The 19,016-nt window shown below is 47.6% G+C and overlaps 1 protein-coding gene across 1 annotated transcript; it reads left to right on the forward strand.

Moving 5' to 3' along the window:
* The first annotated feature begins 14,322 nt into the window (after window positions 1–14,322).
* LOC123149800 (V-type proton ATPase subunit C) lies at window positions 14,323–18,851 on the forward strand. Its single transcript, XM_044569542.1, has 11 exons — window positions 14,323–14,579; window positions 14,678–14,746; window positions 14,830–14,957; window positions 15,039–15,138; window positions 15,710–15,777; window positions 15,903–16,044; window positions 16,375–16,491; window positions 16,686–16,811; window positions 18,060–18,143; window positions 18,301–18,380; window positions 18,468–18,851. Exons 1-11 carry the CDS (start codon window positions 14,451–14,453, stop codon window positions 18,565–18,567), a joined length of 1,143 nt encoding a protein of 380 aa, XP_044425477.1. The 5' UTR covers window positions 14,323–14,450; the 3' UTR covers window positions 18,568–18,851.
* Window positions 18,852–19,016: the final 165 nt, after the last annotated feature.

A 19,016-nucleotide genomic window follows, 5' to 3' on the forward strand; every position in this document is an offset into this window, starting at 1 on the left:
CGTAGCAGAAATTCAAAATTTTCTACGCATCACCAAGATCAATCTATGGAGATACTAGCAACGAGAGAGAGGGGAGTGCATCTTCATACCCTTAAAGATCGCGATGCGCAAGCGTTACAAGAACGCGGTCAGTGGAGTCGTTCACGAAGTGATTCAGATCGCGGCCGAATCCGTTCTAAGCATCGAAGAATGGTGCCTCCGCGTTCAACACACGTGCAGCCCGGTGATGTCTCTCATGCCTTGATCCAGCAAGGAGAGAGGGAGAGGTTGGGGAAGACTCTGTCCAGCAGCAGCACAACAGCGTGGTGGTGATGGAGGAGCGTGGCACTCCAGCAGGGCTTCGCCAAGCACCGCGAGGGACGAGGAGGGAGAGGGGTAGGGCTGCGCCAGGAGAGATGGGAACTCATGTGTATGGCAGCCCCAAAAACCCCACTATTTAAAGGAGGAGGGGAGGTGGCTGCGCCCCCATCTAGGGTTTCCACCCTAGGGGTGCGGCAGCCCTAGATGGGACTTGGAGGGGGCGGCCAAGAGGGGGAGAGAGGGGGCGGGCCCTAGGGTGGGCCTTTAGGCCCATCTGCGCCTAGGGTTTCCCCTCTCCCCTCCTAGCTGCACCTTGGGCCTTGGTGGGAGGCGCACCAGCCCACTCTGGGGCTGGTCCCTTTCCACTCTAGGCCCATGCAAGCCTCCGGGGCTGGTGGCCCCTCCCGGTGGACCCCTAGAACCCTTCCGGTGGTCCCGGTACATTACCGGTGACCCCCAAAATACTTCCGGTGGTCAAAACCTCACTTCCTATATATTATTCTTTACCTCCGGACCATTCCGGAACTCCTCGTGATGTCTGGGATCTCATACCGAACTCCGAACAACATTCGGTAACCACATACAAACTTCCCATATAACCCTAGCGTCATCAAACCTTAAGTGTGTAGACCCTACGGGTTCGGGAACCATGCAGACATGACCGAGACGTTCTCCGGTCAATAACCAACAGCGGGATCTGGATACCCATGTTGGCTCCCACATGTTCCACGAGATCTCATCGGATGAACCACGATGTCAAGGATTCAAGTAATCCCGTATGCAATTCCCTTTGTCAATCGGTATGTTACTTGCCCGAGATTCGATCATCGTTATCCCAATACCTCGTTCAATCTCGTTACCAGCAAGTCACTTTACCCGTTCCGTAATGCATGATCCCGTGACCAACCACTTGGTCACATCGAGCTCATTATGATGATGCATTACTGAGTGGGCCCAGAGTTACCTCTCCGTCATACGGAGTGACAAATCCCAGTCTCGATTCGTGCCAACCCAACAGACACTTTCGGAGATACCCGTAGTGCACCTTTATAGCCACCCAGTTACGTTGTGACGTTTGGCACACCCAAAGCATTCCTACGGTATCCGGGAGTTGCACAATCTCATGGTCTAAGGAAATGATACTTGACATTAGAAAAGCTTTAGCAAACGAACTACACGATCTTGTGCTATGCTTAGGATTGGGTCTTGTCCATCACATCATTCTCCTAATGATGTGATCCCATTATCAATGACATCCAATGTCCATAGTCAGGAAACCATGACTATCTGTTGATCAACGAGCTAGTCAACTAGAGGCTCACTAGGGACATGTTGTGGTCTATGTATTCACACATGTATCACGGTTTCCGGTCAATAAAATTATAACATGAATAATAGACAATTATCATGAACAAGGAAATACAATAATAACCATTTTATTATTGCCTCTAGGGCATATTTCCAACAATGTTTTCTTCAGAATCCCATACCAAACCTCTAATGTGAAAACTGCTTTGCACAATTGCGAGCACCATCTAAGGTTGATCAGTAAGATAATCAAAAATATGAGCAGAAGAAAGGTCATGAGTCCAATATCAACATGTGTGCCTTAATTTTCTCGTAATACATATGTAAGAGAATCAACATATAGCGCATGATCAGATCTTACTTTTATTGATTAGAAGGCATCTCTAGACTCTATCAGCATCCCAAAGAAACTATGGGTAAGCGTAACCATCTATTTGAAATTTCCAAGTCATTCTTCTTAAATATATTATACCACATGGTATATGTCCATGTCAAAAAGAGGAATCAGATGGAAACCAACGAGCATATGGTACCATAACTATATCCTAAAACAGAAGCCAAGCTCAGCACTAATTTTTTTTTAAAAGTTATAAGCTGGCAACTGACGTCCTAAATAATGAATATCGATAATACTTCAAAGGATGAAAATTTTGTGTGCTAGTAATTCATATCAAAGAGATATAGAACTAAGAGAGTGTGCACACACAAGAAATACATGCATGTCAAATAAAGATATTTGAATGAACCTCGGTAAAATATTAGACAACCTTCTTTATGAAATCAGACCATATACTGCTGAGGTTATAGCATTACCTGCTTCATTTCTAGCACGGAGACAATCTGAACTTAGTCTGCAGTTAAACACCAAGAAATAAGATTTCAGAATATAAGGCAACAATTTGTATGTTTTATACAAAGAAATCTGCAGACACAATATGAGATTTATGAGCAAACTAACATGCAGCTAAACGAGCTACAACATAAACAAACTCATAACTTGTGGTGAGTATACCTGCCTAGTAGTAGATAGATCACTCTACGTTAGACTTAATTCCCATCAACAATATATCAGGTAGATTTACATCATTGAACCTGCAACAAATCCCAAAAAAGTAACACTGTTAAAGATCAGAACATATGTATGTCAAACCCAAATAGTATAAGGAGGAAGCAATGAAGCCAGACACACAAAGGGACACACAATCGTGACTATATCCATGGCTAGAATAGCAACCTGTCGGTGGTAGGCGAATAACATAGGTTGGATACGGCAGGGGTGCACCCAATGATGTTCGCCACGAACCGCGACGGCCCACTGTTGTCCTGTGAAGAAGTGGCTAGGGCGGCGACGCGGCAGGGCGTGAGCGAGGAAGAAGAGGACTCTGGTTGGGGAGGGCGTTGTGGAGCGTGGTAGCGGCAGGTCGGCCTCCCTTGACGGCCTCTTCCTGCAGGCACGATGTACAAGAATCAAACACTATATTTAGTCCATCAAAATCAATCTTGTTTGAAATAGGGGATAGGATCTGTAGCCAACAAGATCAACTATCAATGACTTATCCTAAGTAAACACGACCAAATAATCAAGAAAATAATCTGTAATCCCATCTCAGTTAGCAATGTAAACAATTACCCAACAATTCGAATCTCAACTCATTCCAGTCATGACATGACAAGAAGAGGACGAGTCTAGATGAAATATACCCGCTTGCGATGGCCAGGAGGTTCACCTTGTTCTTGACGGAGGGACTTTGCGATCATGTTCAGGAACGGACCTCCGCCGCAGCCAGCACACTGGAAACACAGCCAGAGGATCTACCCCTCCTTGCCAATTTCAGGAACGGACAACCGCCGCAGCCAGCACATTGGATATTGCCCCGGGTCACGGCTAAGCCCCCGAGTGGGAGGATTGCTCTCCACTCGGAAATGTTTTTTAACTTAGGTGATTACGGGGTCACAGCTAAGCCCCCGAGTGGGAGGATTGCTCTCCACTCGGAAATGTTTTTAACTTAGGCGATTACGGGGTCGCAGCTAAGCCCCCGAGTGGGAGGATTGCTCTCCACTCGGAAATGTTTTTTAACTTAGGTGAATCGGATTCGCGGCTAAGTCACCCACTGGGGGATTTTAGACACAGAAGCTCATAGGAAACTGATTATTATGATATAGAAGAAACCTTGTCTTCGGAAAGCAAACTGAAACACTTTTATTACAGCTAGTCGGGTCGAGTAATCTAGGTGTAGAAGTGACGAAGTAGCTCTACATTCCATGCTCGTGGCTCGTCTATCTTCTTGGCTATGTTGTAGATGTGGTAAGCTCCGTTGTGAAGCACCTTGGTGATGATGAAGGGGCCTTCCCAGGCCGAGGCCAGTTTATGAGGCCGCTTTTGATCCACTCGAAGAACCAGGTCTCCCTCTTGGAATGCCCGTCCTCTGACGTTCCGGGCATGGAGTCGACGCAGGTCTTGCTGATAAATGGTCGACCGGATCAAAGCCATCTCGCGCTCCTCCTCTAGGAGATAAATGGCATCTTCTCGTGCTTGTTCCGCTTCAGCTTCTATGAATAGTTCCATTCTGGGGGCATTGTGTGGCAAATCACTCGGGAGCACGGCCTCTGCACCGTACACCAAGAAGAAAGGAGTCCGGCTAGTCAACCGATTTGGTGTTGTCCTCAACCCCCATAAGACGGAAGTCAACTTGGTTACCCAGGCGCCAGCAGCATGCTTGAGATCACGCATCAGGTGGTATTTTAATCCTTGGAGGATCAAACCGTTCGCCCTCTCTGCCTGTCCATTCGACTGAGGGTGCGCGACAGATGCATAGTTGACTCGAGTGCCCTGGGTCACGCAAAACGCCTTGAACTTGTCAGAATCAAAGTTGGAGCCATTATCCGTGATAATGCTGTGAGGGTTTCCATATCTGAATATCAACTCTCTGACAAAACTGACAGCAGTGCTAGCGCTGAGGTTCTTGATGGGTTTAGCTTCAATCCACTTGGTGAACTTGTCGACTGCTACGAGCACATGGGTGAAACCACTAGCGCCAGTCTTGAAGGGGCCGACCATATCCAGCCCCCAGACTGCGAATGGCCAGACAAGAGGGATAGTCTTCAATGCGGATGCTGGCTTGTGGGACATGTTGGAATAGAACTGGCAGCCTGCGCACTTGTCAACTATATCCTTTGCCATCTCGTTTGCCCGTGGCCAGTAGAATCCCGCTCGGTATGCTTTGGCCACGATGGTCCAAAGAGGACGCATGGTGACCACAGGTCCCTGAGTGGATGTCATTTAAGATCATTCGACCCTCTTCAGGGGCGATGCAGCGCTGGGCAACTCCTGTGACACTTTCCCTGTATAGCTGACCTTTCATCACTGTAAAGGCCTTGGATCGGTGGACTATCTGTCGGGCTTTGTCTTCGTCTTCTGGGAGCTCCTTTCTGAGAATGTACGCAATGTATGGCACAGTCCAGTCGGGTGTAATCACTAGGACTTCCATAATCAGGTCGACCACGGCTGGAATCTCAATCTTGGTTGGGTTGGTTGAGCTTATCGGTTGCGGGGGCTCTTCCTTGAAGGGATCCTCTTGTATGGACAGGGTATGGAGATGTTCCAAGAACACGTTACTGGGAATAGGATTCCGGGTGGAACCTATCTTGGCCAATTCATCCGCTTCTTGATTCTTGAGTCGGGGTATGTGGTGAAGCTCTAACCCCTCAAACTTCTTCTCCAACTTTCTCACTACATTGCAGTAACCAGTCATTGCAGGGCTTCTAACATCCCATTCTTTCATCACTTGATTGACCACAAAATCTGAGTCACCCTAGACCATCAGGCGCCGGACGCTGAGTGAGATGGCCATACGCAACCCATATAAAAGTGCCTCGTATTCAGCTTCATTGTTGGAAGAATCAAAGTGAATCTGAAGGACGTAACTAAGCTTGTCTCCTCGTGGGTATACTAGAACCGCTCCTGCGCCAAAACCATTCAACATTTTGGACCCATCAAAGAACATGGTCCAATGTTCCGACTGGATTTGGGTCGGCTGTTGTTGTTCTGTCCACTCTGCGAGGAAATCTGCGACTGCTTGGGACTTGATGGCCTTCTTTGCCTCAAACTTGATATCCAATGGAAGAAGTTCAATCGCCCACTTTGCCACTCGACTAGTTGCATCCCTGTTATTCAGAATCTCTGATAAAGGAGCATCGCTGACGACTGAAACTGAATGATCAGAGAAGTAGTGTGCAACCTTTTTCATGGTTAAGTAAATCCCATAAACAAGCTTCTGATAGTGAGGATATCTCTGCTTGGATGGGGTCAAAACTTCTGAAATGTAATAGACTGGGCGCTGAACTTTGAAGGCTTTGCCTTCCTCTTCCCGCTCGACCGTGAGCACTGTGCTGACGACTTGTCCTGTGGCTGCGATGTAGAGCAAAAGAGGCTCCTTGCTGATTGGAGCAGCAAGCACTGGCTGGGTGGAAAGCAGGGCTTTGAGCTCTTCAAATGCTGCTTCGGCTTCATCATTCCACTCGAACTTGTCAGACTTCTTCATCAGTCAGTAAAGAGGCAATGCCTTTTCACCGAGTCGTGAGATGAATCGACTTAGTGCAGCCAAGCAACCCGTGAGCTTCTGAACATCATGCACTCGCGCTGGGCGTTTAATTCGGAGAATTGTGCCAATCTTCTCTGGATTCGCATCGATTCCTCGTTCGGAAACGAGAAAACCGAGTAACTTTACGCCTGGGACTCCGAATGTGCATTTCGATGGATTGAGCTTGATATCGTATCTTCTCAGGTTGGCAAAGGTTTCAGCGAGGTCAGTCAGCAGGTCGGAACCTTTGCGTGACTTAACCACGATGTCGTCCATGTAAGCTTCCACGTTCCGACTGATCTGAGTGAGCAGGCACTTCTAGATCATGCGCATGAACGTGGCGCCAGCATTCTTGAGGCCAAAGGGCATGGTGACATAACAAAAGCACCCAAACAGGGTGATGAAGGCAGTCTTGATCTCATCGGGTCCAAACAGTCGGATCTGATGGTACCCGGAATAGGCGTCCAGGAAGGACAGTTGCTCGTATCCCGCAGTCAAGTCCACTATGTGATCAATGCGGGGCATCGGAAAATGATCCTTCAGACAGCCCCGATTGATGTGCTTGAAGTCAATGCACATTCGGAGCAATTTGTTTTTCTTAGGAACCATAACGATATTGGCGAGCCACTCTGAGTGGTAGATCTCGCGAATGAATTATGGGGCCAGGAGTCGAGCCACTTCTTCACCAATGGCCTTCCTCTTCTCTGTGGCAGACCAACGGAGATGTTCTTTGACCGCTTTTGCTTTCGAGTCGACACGCAAACGGTGCTCAGCCAGCCCCCTGGGTACACCTGGCATGTCAGACGGCTTCCATGCGAAGATGTCCCAGTTCTCACGAAGGAACTAGGTGAGCGCGGCTTCCTATTTGCTGTCGAGCATCATGGAAATATGAGTCGGAGCAACATTGGGATCGGTCGGGTGGATGTGAATCGGTTTAGTTTCCCCGGGCGACTGGAACGCGGACTCCGAGGCAGGCCTCTTGGCACGCAGCAAATCACTCAGATCTGCCGTTCTCTTGTGCTCTTGGAACTCCACCGCTGCCATCTGCTCATCTGCTATTTTTGCACCATCTTGGAGGCAGTCCTCCGCTTTCTTCCGGTTGCCGCAAACGGTAATCACGCCTTTGGGGCCAGGCATCTTCATTTTGAGGTACACGTAACACGGTCGAGCCATGAAGCTGGCATAGGCGGGCCTGCCCAGAATGGCATGATACGCGCTTTAAAAATCCACTACCTCAAATGTCAGCTTCTCTTTGCGGAAATTCTTCTCATCGCTGAAAACCACATCGAGAGCTATCTCGCCGAGTGACTCGGCTTTCTTCCCAGGGATGACTCCGTGGAACCTCATGTTACTCTCGCTTAGTTTGGACATCGGAATGCCCATTCCTTTCAGAGCCTCGGCGTACAGAATGTTGAGGCCACTGCCGCCATCCATCAGCACTTTGGTCAATCGGGTGCCTCCGACAACTGGGTCGACCACCAGTGCCTGTCGAATAGGAGTTGCCACTCGCGGCTGGTGATTCGACTGATCAAATGTGATAGGAGTCTTTAACCATTTCAGATACTTGGGCGTCGCCGGGGCGACCATGTTCACTTCCTGGTTAATGACTTCCAGTCTACTTTTGCTATCGACATCAGCAAAAATCACTAGGGTGGCGTTAACTTGGGGGTATCCACCCTCCTCTTCCTCTTTGTCTTCCTCCTGTTCAGAATCCTTGTCCTTTTCACTGGGCCGACCCTTCTTCTAGAAGCTCTAAATCAGGAGTCGACATTGTCGAGTGGTATGCTTGGGGTGGATCAAATTCCCCTCTTCATCTTTCTTGGTGTGAATATGACACGACAAATCCATCACATTGTTCCCATCTTGATCTTTCACTTTTTGGGATTCTAGGGTCCCTTGGGCTTCCCTTTGAACTTTCCTTGGTTTAACACCGCTGCCTCGGCAGGTCCTGCTGCCTCAGCCTTTCGCTTCTGCTTCCGACTGGAATTCCCTCCTCCGGTGTCCTGGGCGACTGTTTTATGCTTGCTGCTCCGGAGCCGGTCCTCCTCTTCGCCGTTAGCATATTTGGTGGCAATCTCCATCATCCGAGTCAGAGTCATATCTCCTGTCCGACCGAACTTCAGATTGAGCTCTCTGTAGCGAACGCCTTCCTTGAAGGCACATACTGCTTGGTGATCTGACACATTCTCCACCGTGTGGTGCAGTGTGATCCATCTCTGGATATAGTCCCTCAAGGTTTCATTCGGCTTCTACACACAATGTTGCAACTCCGGTAGACCAGCTGGTATCTTGCAGGTGCCCTTGAATGTTCTGGTGAACACTCGGGCCAACTCATCCCAACTCAAAATACTCCCAGGGGCCAACTGATTGAGCCAAGCTCTGGCAGAACCTTCAAGTACCAGAGGGAGGTGCTTTATGGCCACCTCATCGCTGTCGTCGCCGATGTGCACAGCCACTCGGTAATCTTCAAGCCAAGTGTCGGGCTTCGACTCTCCCATGAACTTGCTGACACCAGCTGCCAGTCTGAAGTTGTGGGGGATCTACGCGGCCCTGATGGCCCTTCCGAAGCACTCGGGGCCAGATACGTGGACCCTGATGCCGCTGGGTCTGTCTCTGTTCAGCCCCTCTCTGTACGCTCTGTTCCGGTCGACCAAGCCTTGAACGAGGACTGACCTTGCATTGAACCCAGACTCCCTTGGGTCAACTGGAACCCTGCGGTCATTATCGAATGGATGCCTGTCATCATACCTCTGGGGCGCGTATGACCCGCCCCTCGGGAGGGGAGAAGGCACTCGACGGTAGTTATCACGAGCGAACTCACGGTCATCATTTCTGTGAGATCTTCCCAAATGCCGATCCTGATGATGCTCATGATCCCTTTGCCTCAATGGTGATCTAGGACTGTGTGCCGACTGAATGGTCTCTGTCCTTACTGACCGACTGTGAATTCTGTTCCACGATTGGGACACCGCGGAGTTCTGATCTCCTACTGCGCGGAGCAGCGCTCTAATCTGTTCCAGGCATCTTCCGGCCTCTTAGCGGGACGGCTGGATGGACTCCGCAATACACGCAGCCACTGCGAGATTTTGGATCGGTGTGCGGAATACCTGGGTTTTCGGTGGAAACAATTATCGCGTGTGCCGACTGGATCCGGGGATTAGTCGACGGGCGCGTTCGTCGAGAGAATGCTGGAGATTATCCAAACGGGGGCGCTCGGCCAACGTGGCCAGGCGCACGTCCTCCAAGGCACGGGTCTCAACGGTTTCCCCAATGATGGGGGTATGGAGAGCCTCCTCGTTAGTGCGGCGCAGCTCTTCCCTCTGTTGTGAACTGAGAGGCTGAGGCTGGTACTCCTCGTGGCCGAGTGACTCGCCGTCAGCCCGGTTCTCGCCGCCACGGCGGAAACCAGGCGGGGTGCGATGGGAGTCGACCATGAGAACCTCCGTCACGGGGTCACAACTCCCGCTCTCGGAAAGTGTGTCTGCGAAGTCAGTCGACGAGTCGACCGGACCACAGGGATATACGTCGGGCTTGATCGCCGCGACCTGGGGGGTGAACGCCTGCCGAGCCAGCGCATGTTTCACCCACCGTTGGAGTCGCGAGCGGCCCGAGCGCTTGCGGCGGCGGCCATCGAAGCGAGAAGTCGACACGGGCACCGACTGGTACGGAGTCAACGGCTACCGGAGGAGAACACCTCGGGCACTCGCGCGGAAGTGTGACGAACCTCGGATCGGCAGCGCATCGATGTCAAGGGGGGCCTCCTAGAGCTAGGCCGAATCGTCGGCGACGAACGTGAGTGCTCTGAGCCGGAGCTCCTGGCCCAAGATCAATCCGCCGTCGGAAACCATGTTGATGAAGTTTGAAGGAAACACAACCTCGCCAGAAGTCGCTAAGACGCTTTGCCCCACGGTGGGCGCCAACTGTCGTGGTACTAAGATTGAAAGTAAGAATAGGGGTTACGTAGGAGGAGGTAAGGTCCTAGCTATGGTGAGGTTGTACGCAAGTGTTTACGAGTTCAAGCCCCTCTCGGAGGAGGTAAAAATCCTACGTCTCGGTGCCCGGAGGCGGTCGACTGGATTTCAGTATATGCGTGTGTGTTACAGGGGATGCGAACCCTTGTGCCAGAGGAGGGGGTGGCTTATATAGAGTGCGCCAGGACCCCAGCCATCCCCTGTTACAGAGGGTTTAATGTACATAATGGAGGGGCGTTACTGATAACACCAGCTTTAAATACCATTAATACCTATAAAGACCACAAAGTGAATGTCCGACCATTGTAGTTCTGTCTGGCTCTTGGTCTTCATAGGTCGAGTGATCTTCGTAAAATTGGGGTACCCGACTGATATGGTTGGTCGAGTGGACTAACACTCGACGTATTCCTTGGGTACTTCCTGTTATCTCTTGAGCTTCTTTGCTTCTAGGGTAGTGACCTTGGGTGGGGCTCCTAGGTCAAGCCTGTGACCCTACCCTAGGTCTATATCCTCATCAGCTATTGCAAAGTCTGGCGAGATATATATATATATATATATAAAGCCTGTGCTGACTAGCTAATTGATGCATTAATTTTTTTGGTATGTACATATATTAACTCTTCTTTCTTATTTTATAGCCCTCCGGATCGAGCAAAACTTCGGTAACGAGACGAGGCCCGAAGAAAAAGTTACCCCCGGATGAAAGGTTCACGATCCCAAATCGCACGTGATGGCCAACCGATTAAACCCCTCGGACCAAGGAAGCATTTTCTACACAATGGGGGGTTCTTGTTAGGGACATAATCCCGATCAGCATCCACAAATGGTATAAGCCTAAGAAGGAAGACCCTCAAGTTTCTTTTGTCGAAGATATACAGAAAGATGATCTTTGGACCGCGCTGAAGTAAATTCCACCCTACTGGCAGAGGAGGATCCGGAGGAGCCAGTTATAGAGCCATTGATCAAGGCTCATGCTCTCAAGAAGATGGCAGGTCTATTCAGGAGGTGGAAGAATGAGTTGAAATCAATGTATGTCGACAAAAACAAGACTCCGGAATTCACCGGCCAATTTGAGAAGATAAGATATCACCGCCCGCATTTGTGGCCCACAAGACATCGGAGAAGAGTAAGAAGATGTCAGCGATTAACAAGATAAATGCTGCAAAGAAGGATCATCACCATCGCACGGGGTCAGGTGGCTACCTCAAAGCCCAGCCGTTGTGGGACAAGGTTGAGCAGGACCTGATTGCTAAAGTGGTTGAACCAGAGACATTGCACTGTCCAGACCGTTCAAGGACTTGGTTCTTCGTGGTTGGGGGAACTTTGGACCCTGAAACAGGAAAGTGCTGTTGGACGGATGAGCAACTTGCAACACCCATCACGAAGCTTCAGAAAGCAATCAAGGAAGCACAGGAAGGGACGTTCGTTCCCGACAGAGAGAATGACAAGCTCACAAAGGCCCTCGGGAATCCTGAGCACCCTGGACGAACACGAGGCACGCCAGGCTCTGTTGCATGGAAGGTTGGGTTTCCCGACGCAGGTGGTTACAAAACCCAAGAGAGGAGGAGGAAAGTGGAGCAGAGTGAACTATAGCAGCTTTTGGCAAGGGTACGAAAGCTAGAGGAACGACAAGCACACTTTGGATGCCCTGCAGCGACCATCACCGCCTCCGCCGCAATCCAACTATGACCGCGTTATTGAAAGGACATATAAGGAAGCAGAGCGGTCGGGAGCACTGATCAAAGGTTAGCAGAACAAAAAAGTGGGGAAAAAATTCTTCAGCTCGGCGAACAAGCGAAGCAATCGTGCCCCCCGCTCAATGTGTCTAGCGATATCATTGCTAATCTTCCGGGGATGCTGCCCGGTACCAATCCTGGAGATTACATGCCCGACGATGCACTTTTTGATACAATGGAGGTGGACACATTCAAATTCCGGCACGGGAAGCCTCTCGTCAAACCCGGTGCTCCTCTAACAACGATGATGCGAAGATTCCATGCTTGGTACATGGATATTATTGTTGTGAAAATTACAGGACGCCTTAATGCCCATTATTGTTCTCCTTCATACGTCGCCCGTAACCGGGAAAAAAATTATATGAGACCAGGTCTCACGGTTAGCAGGTGAGACCCGCCCTGATGGATGACACGTGGCATTCACAAATCACAAAGCATCTAATCTCTCCCTTCCTGATTTCAGGTGGGGGTGGGGTAGATGCTTTGTAATTTGTGAATGCCACGTGTCATCCATCAGGATGGGTCTCATCTGCTAACCCGTGAGACCTGGTCTCATAGAATTCTTTTCCCCGTAACCGCTAAGGAAGTGCCTATAGGAGCTCCTGGATTTTGACGATATTCCTCCCTCTTCTTTCCACTCCCATTCGTTCCTCCACCCTTGAGTTGAGCTGCTGAATTACGGCCCAATCATGTAACCGGTGTTCTTACACGCACACATCAACTAATAGAGAAATGAGCCCTGTCTCTACTAAATTAAAAGCCTGTTTTTCATAAGGCATCGTATGAACTAAAATGCGGACGCGAAGTTTCTGCACCCAGGCTCAGCTGCACCCATCGATAAACAGTAAAAAAAATAGAAAAGCAATTCAAAGAAATCCGATTTTTTACACATGAAAGCTGAGAGAATAATCTAGGTGTGTGTGTGTGTGTGCGCGCGCGCGCTAATTTCAAGGTGTTTGAACATTTGAGTAGCTCGTGGTAAAAATAAAATTTTGGCTTGTCAAACAAACTTCCAAAAAGTGCGCTATAAACCAGATTTTTTGTCACGAGCTCCTAAAATGTCCAAACACCTTTGAAATTTTGGCACGCACCTAGAAGATTCTCTAAAATTTCATTTGTTTTGCTATTTTTTGAATTTACTGTTTATAGGGTGCAGATGAGCTCGGACATTGAATTGAAATTTTGCTAACTACTAGCTCCGGCATGCCTGCAGTCATGGGTGGAGCTACAAGAGGACATGGGTCTATATATGTGCACCCATAATTCTGATAAGCAAGCATATACTAGTGCATGCAAATGATATTCTTAACATGCCTCCTTTTGTTTATCTTAAGAAGGAACCGATGAGCATTATGAAACTTACAAATAATTTCAAGATCTTCAAGATCATTCGTCAGGCAAACACGGTGGCTCATGAGATTGCTAAGTTTAGTTTTAACAATAGGTCGGAGGGTATTCTTTAGTTTAGTTTTCTGCCCTATGTGGCACATGATGTAATGAACAATTGTAAGCACTTTTTTAGTTGATTAACATATGGGGGATGTTTTTTTCGAAAAAACTATGAAGTTGTCACAGATGTTTTTTTAGCTTAAGTTGTCACGGATTTTGTTGGTTGGCATACACAAGTCATGACTACTCCTGGGTCCCATTGGTGTACACATCCACACACTACACAACTAAGAGAGAACGCAAGGCACACTTAGTGTGAAACCGCAACAGTAAAAGATATTAAAAAAATTAGGTACTAGATAAAAATCCAAAACTTTTTCTTTGCGAAAACATAACAAATCCAAATCCGTGGCATAAATATCATGTCAATGTGAATTGCCGCAGAGAAAGCAAACTACGAAGATGAAGCACACATTTGTGCCAAGTAACAGATCGTTCAAGTCATGTTATACCTTCCTCCCAAAGATCGGGTCGAGTAAACACTAGTGAAGACACTCAAGTAGAGAAAACTAAATAAAAAGACGAAGTATAACTTACTAGAAGAGCCCATCGTTAAGACCTTTTCTGATCTACTCCCGAAGACCTGAACACTCAAGTGGTGAAGACGTACTACGATCCGAACGCCCACTCGAGAGGGATCTACTTGAGAAAGGAAGCGCCGCATCACACTGTGGAGTGGGTGTGCACTTGTTGGAAAAAAAAACACACATGCGGATTCTTAACTACGAACCCGTCCTTTTGTAAGTGTCCACGGGAAAAAAAATTATGTCCTGTAAGAATTCAAACTTGTAAGCAGATTATTACCTTGTTTCGCTTTTGTTTATTCACATTCAAACACCCTTCACCATTTTTTGTGGATGAATTTGTGAATTTTGAACAAGAGGTTGTTGATCTGGCTGGACAGAGAGTCAGGAGAGGGGAGCTGGTGGTGACAGACAGGTGGGCCCCGTCCACGTCGAGGTGACGGGCACACGTGGCCACGTCGCCGTTGCCTCTTCCGTCCCCGTCCCCGTCCCCGATCCACCACCACACACAAGAGAAGAGCAGATCGAAATCCAGCCGACCTTCCCCCTCCCGCCGCTCCCCCTCGCCGGCGACGACCGACCATGGCGACGCGGTACTGGATCGCCGCCCTGCCCGTCGCCGACGACAACGTCGCCGCCGGCAAGACCGCCCTCTGGGCGCGCCTCCAGGACGCCATCTCCCGCCACTCCTTCGACACCCCGCTCTACCGCGTAAGCACCCCCTCCCTCCTCCTCCTCCTCCTCCGCCCTTCAATCGCCTTCCGCCTCCTGCCCCTCACTGACTCGACTCGCCCGGCCTCCCCGCGCAGTTCACCGTCCCGGATCTCCGCCCCGGCACGCTCGACTCCCTGCTCGCCCTCAGCGACGACCTCGTCAAGGTACCTGCTTTCCCCCCATCCCGATCTTCTTGCCCCCGACCCCTCTTCTCTTACCCCCAGCCTGATCTGGCCTCTGGCTGCAGTCCAACATCTTCATCGAGGGCGTCTCCCACAAGATCCGCCGGCAGATCGAGGACCTGGAGCGCGCCGGAGGGGTCGAGCCCGGCACCCTCACCGTCGACGGCGTCCCCGTCGACAGCTACCTCACCAGGTCCCTCCTTCTGCCCGTGCCCTGTGCCGCTGCTTACATTCCTCATCTGCCCACTGCTTACACATTCCTTAATTTCTGCAGGTTCGTGTGGGACGAGGGCAAGTACCCCGTCAACGCCCCGCTCAAGGAGACCGTCGCCAGCATCCAGTCCCAGGTCGCCAAGATCGAGGACGACATGAAGGTGACGATTAACTCTGCTTCTCTCTCTCTTCATTGGTCCAGTTCTTCTTCATACTGACCAACAAATCACGCATGGATGGCAGTAATATTTGGGAACATTTGCAGCAACTTAACACTGCATTAGCTAGGCTAGCTTGCTACTGTATTTTGGACAGTGTTTCTTATAACATTTAAATTTGCTCCTCAGCGCTCAATTGGTACATTTTGGATGTAGCTCACCTCCTGTTTGTCTTGGTCTGTTCGGTTCCGGCTAGCTACCTATTTGTGCAGCTAGTTTCATGAGTATTTATTTTGTCTTCTGTCCCCTTTTCTGGCACTGAATTACCACATAATGTTCATTCATGATGCAAACAACTAGGGAATTGGTACCACATTTTGTCAGGAAAAGGAATAAATTGTAGTAATTATAACTGAAATACCGTGTTGATCTCACCTGCCATTTGTCTCCACCCCTCATCACTAGTGCAATCTTGGTTTATATAGACCTTCATTCTATTTTGTACTCATAGATGCAAATAAGTGTTTTGGTTGGGTGTTACATTTACAGAAGGACTGAATATGCCCTTTTCCAGGTTAGAGTTGCTGAATACGGTAATGTTAAGAGCCAGCTTGGCGCAATCAACAGGAAGCAAACTGGAAGGTAAATCGTCTCACCATACTTCCTGACTAGCTCTATAGGGAGGGACATGCTTGGTACTCGTATTATGCTACGTTGTTGCTTGCCTCGAGTCCTACTCTAATTGATTTGTTCTTCTTGTATGGCAGTTTAGCAGTTCGTGACCTTTCCAACCTCATAAAACCAGAGGATATGGTCACCTCGGAACATCTAGTGACACTGCTTTCTATTGTGCCAAAGTATTCCCAAAAAGACTGGTTATCAAGCTACGAGTCACTTGATACGTTTGTGGTAAGTTCAGGATCCTTTGAATAGTGATAATGTCTGTGATAAACCATCGTTTGAACTATTTTCATGCCATGCTTCATTTCAGCAAATGTCTATTTTATTTGTGGCTATTCAATTAAAACCAAGAGTGTTTATTTGGTTCATCATTTCTGGTGTTAATGGTATCATGAGAACTCGCCATCACAGAAATCTTCCAAATTCTAGATACATTTGACTTGCAGTTCGTTTACCTGGATGCTATTTACTTTGCCCTTATGAGGAGCATTCAAGTTGTCCTAATTTGTGATTGTATTCAGTTGATTCTTTCAATTGAGCTAATTATTGTTTATATAGGTTCCGAGATCGTCAAAAAAGCTTTACGAGGACAATGAGTATGCTCTCTACACTGTAACATTATTTGCCAAGGTTGTTGACAACTTTAAGGTCCATGCTCGTGAGAAAGGTTTCCAGGTAACTTTGTTGCCCTGATCCTTTCTTTTAAACCATTGCTTGCATTTAACCTTAATTTGGCACTGTGGCAGTACTCCATGTAGCCTTTGGTATACCTCCTAATAGCTAGGCGAAAATTAATCTTGTCAGTTCGTACCTGCCATTCTCGTAACTATTTTGTCATCCACTAACTTCTGTTTCACACTTGATTTCAGATCCGTGACTTTGAGTATAGTCCTGAAGCACAGGAGAGTCGGAAGCAAGAGCTAGAAAAGCTGCTGCAAGACCAGGAAGTTATGAGGACCTCTCTATTGCAATGGTGCTATGCAAGCTACAGTGAGGTACATGTCTTTTGCAGTGTATTATGTTCTAATCTTGTATATGAACTGTAAGGTGAACAAACCACATGCCCTTAGTTCATCTACATTTGCAAAAGATACTTTAGAAATAAGTTGTTCAAACATTTCATTTGATTGCACAGATGTTCTTCATCAAAACTCATTCATTATGAACTACTCTCCAGGTCTCGGTTGGATGCTATTGTAGTTTTCTCATCTATTTACTCTGTTATCCTCCACAACCCTTTGAATCTTTTCTAGTTAAACCACAAGCCTGAACAGAAAGGTTTTGAATTTGTTCACTGGTTAATAATTGGTTAATTGATCTTCTTCAGTGGTAGTCTGAAGATCAGATCATGGTGTTACCAAATCATGCTGAATCTGAATCCGAAGAGCTAGCTATGGACAGGGGTGCATGGAAGCTTGCTATCCATGTGCCAGAGCCATGAGCTGGTTGCGAGATCTTATGGGTTTCACCTCTAGCCTACCCCAACTTGCTTGGGACTAAAGGCTTTGTTGTTGTTGTTGTTGTTAAAAATGCAAGGACAATAATGGAGTTGTGACTTCATGGCATAATGGAATCCGGGCCTTATTTTTGTTAATGCTGTCATTCTATCACCAGTGCATCCTTGTTTAGGGCGAACTCATATGGTGGTCAACTCATTAAGCAGATCAGGATGCATCCCCTTTGTTTTCTGATCCATGATTGTTACTTAGTATCAAGCTACAAATGTCTGCTATTCAATCGATTAAGCTCTGCAGAACTTCAATATCTGCCCATTTTCATAAAATCGTAATAATAGCTAAAACTGATGCGCTTCTCTATTGATGGAAAACTACTGTGCTGTTATTTGTCTGTGTATGGCAGTGCTACTCCCAGTGGTCATCATGGCAGAAGTTAACTGATGAGAGTCTATAGCTATAGTATATATAATGCTGTGTATCACATGATTGTTGATAGTTACGACCTCTGTTCCTAAATATAAGTCTTTTTTAGAGATTTCACTATGAACTACATATGGAGCAAAATGAGTGAATCTACACTCTAAAATATGTCTATATACATCCGTATGTAGTTTTTAGTGAAATCTCTAAAAAGACTTATATTTAGGAACAGAGTGAGTATTTCAGAAAAATGCCTAGAATATTGGGCTTTAGTTGCTTGCTTGATGTGCAATCATGGTTTGCTAGGTTTATTTTCTTCTTTATCAACAAATATCTGTTCTCACGGTTCCTGTACTATATTTCTAGGTATTTAGCTCCTGGATGCATTTCTCTGCTGTTCGCGTCTTCGTAGAGAGTATTCTGAGATATGGTCTGCCTGCACGGTTCCTGGTAAATTTCCCTGGCTGTTATTTGACACCCAGCTTTATACTTTCACATCTGATCTGTAACTAGTTTTTACAACAGACAACTGCGATGTTCATGGTAATTTAGCTTCTTGTTGTACGGTTAACATTGTCATGTCTGATCCCTGTTGTGTTTGCATCAGTCTGTTGTCCTAGCACCATCTACAAAGAGCGAGAAGAAAGTAAGGAACATCTTGGAAGGGCTATGCGGCAACGCCAACAGGTAAATGCCGTGCCTAGGCTGCAGCCCATTGTCATTGTTACTCGCAGCCTGCTCATGAATTTCGCTTACCGAACCTTCGAATTGCAGCAGCTACTGGAGATCCGAAGACGACGTGGGCATGGCTGCTGGCCTGGGAGGCGAGGCAGAGTCCCACCCTTACGTCTCCTTCACCATAAACTTTGTCTGAGGGTGTTCGATGTATATTATTTTGTGACACCAATTCTTTCATGGTAATGTCGGTTTCGGTTTATACTTCTGTAGCAGATGATCCGCGCCGATCAATAATGTAGTGTTTCGGAGAACCTCGAACGTATCCTGGCACAAAGTGGGACTTCTCTTTTTTTTGTTCAGCTACGCTGTTACAACTGTTTACTTTTTGTGCAGTGTTGTATTAATGGGTACATTATTGTAATTTTGAGTAACCAGAATCTATAATAATAAAATCAAGGTGAATAAGCTGGGTAATATAAACAGTTATGTTGTTCCCTGGTGTGAATTCGTTTGACAAGTAGATGACCTCTTTGCCCCCTTGTTGGCTGTTATGTGTATTGGTCAGCCAAAAAATCAAATACACAAATTTGCATACTTCCAAATTGAAACGTTCAATAGGAGATTGTATTGAAGAAGTGTTCTCTT

This window comes from Triticum aestivum, chromosome 1B (genome assembly GCF_018294505.1).
Source record: "Triticum aestivum cultivar Chinese Spring chromosome 1B, IWGSC CS RefSeq v2.1, whole genome shotgun sequence".
Taxonomy (NCBI): Eukaryota; Viridiplantae; Streptophyta; class Magnoliopsida; order Poales; family Poaceae; genus Triticum; species Triticum aestivum.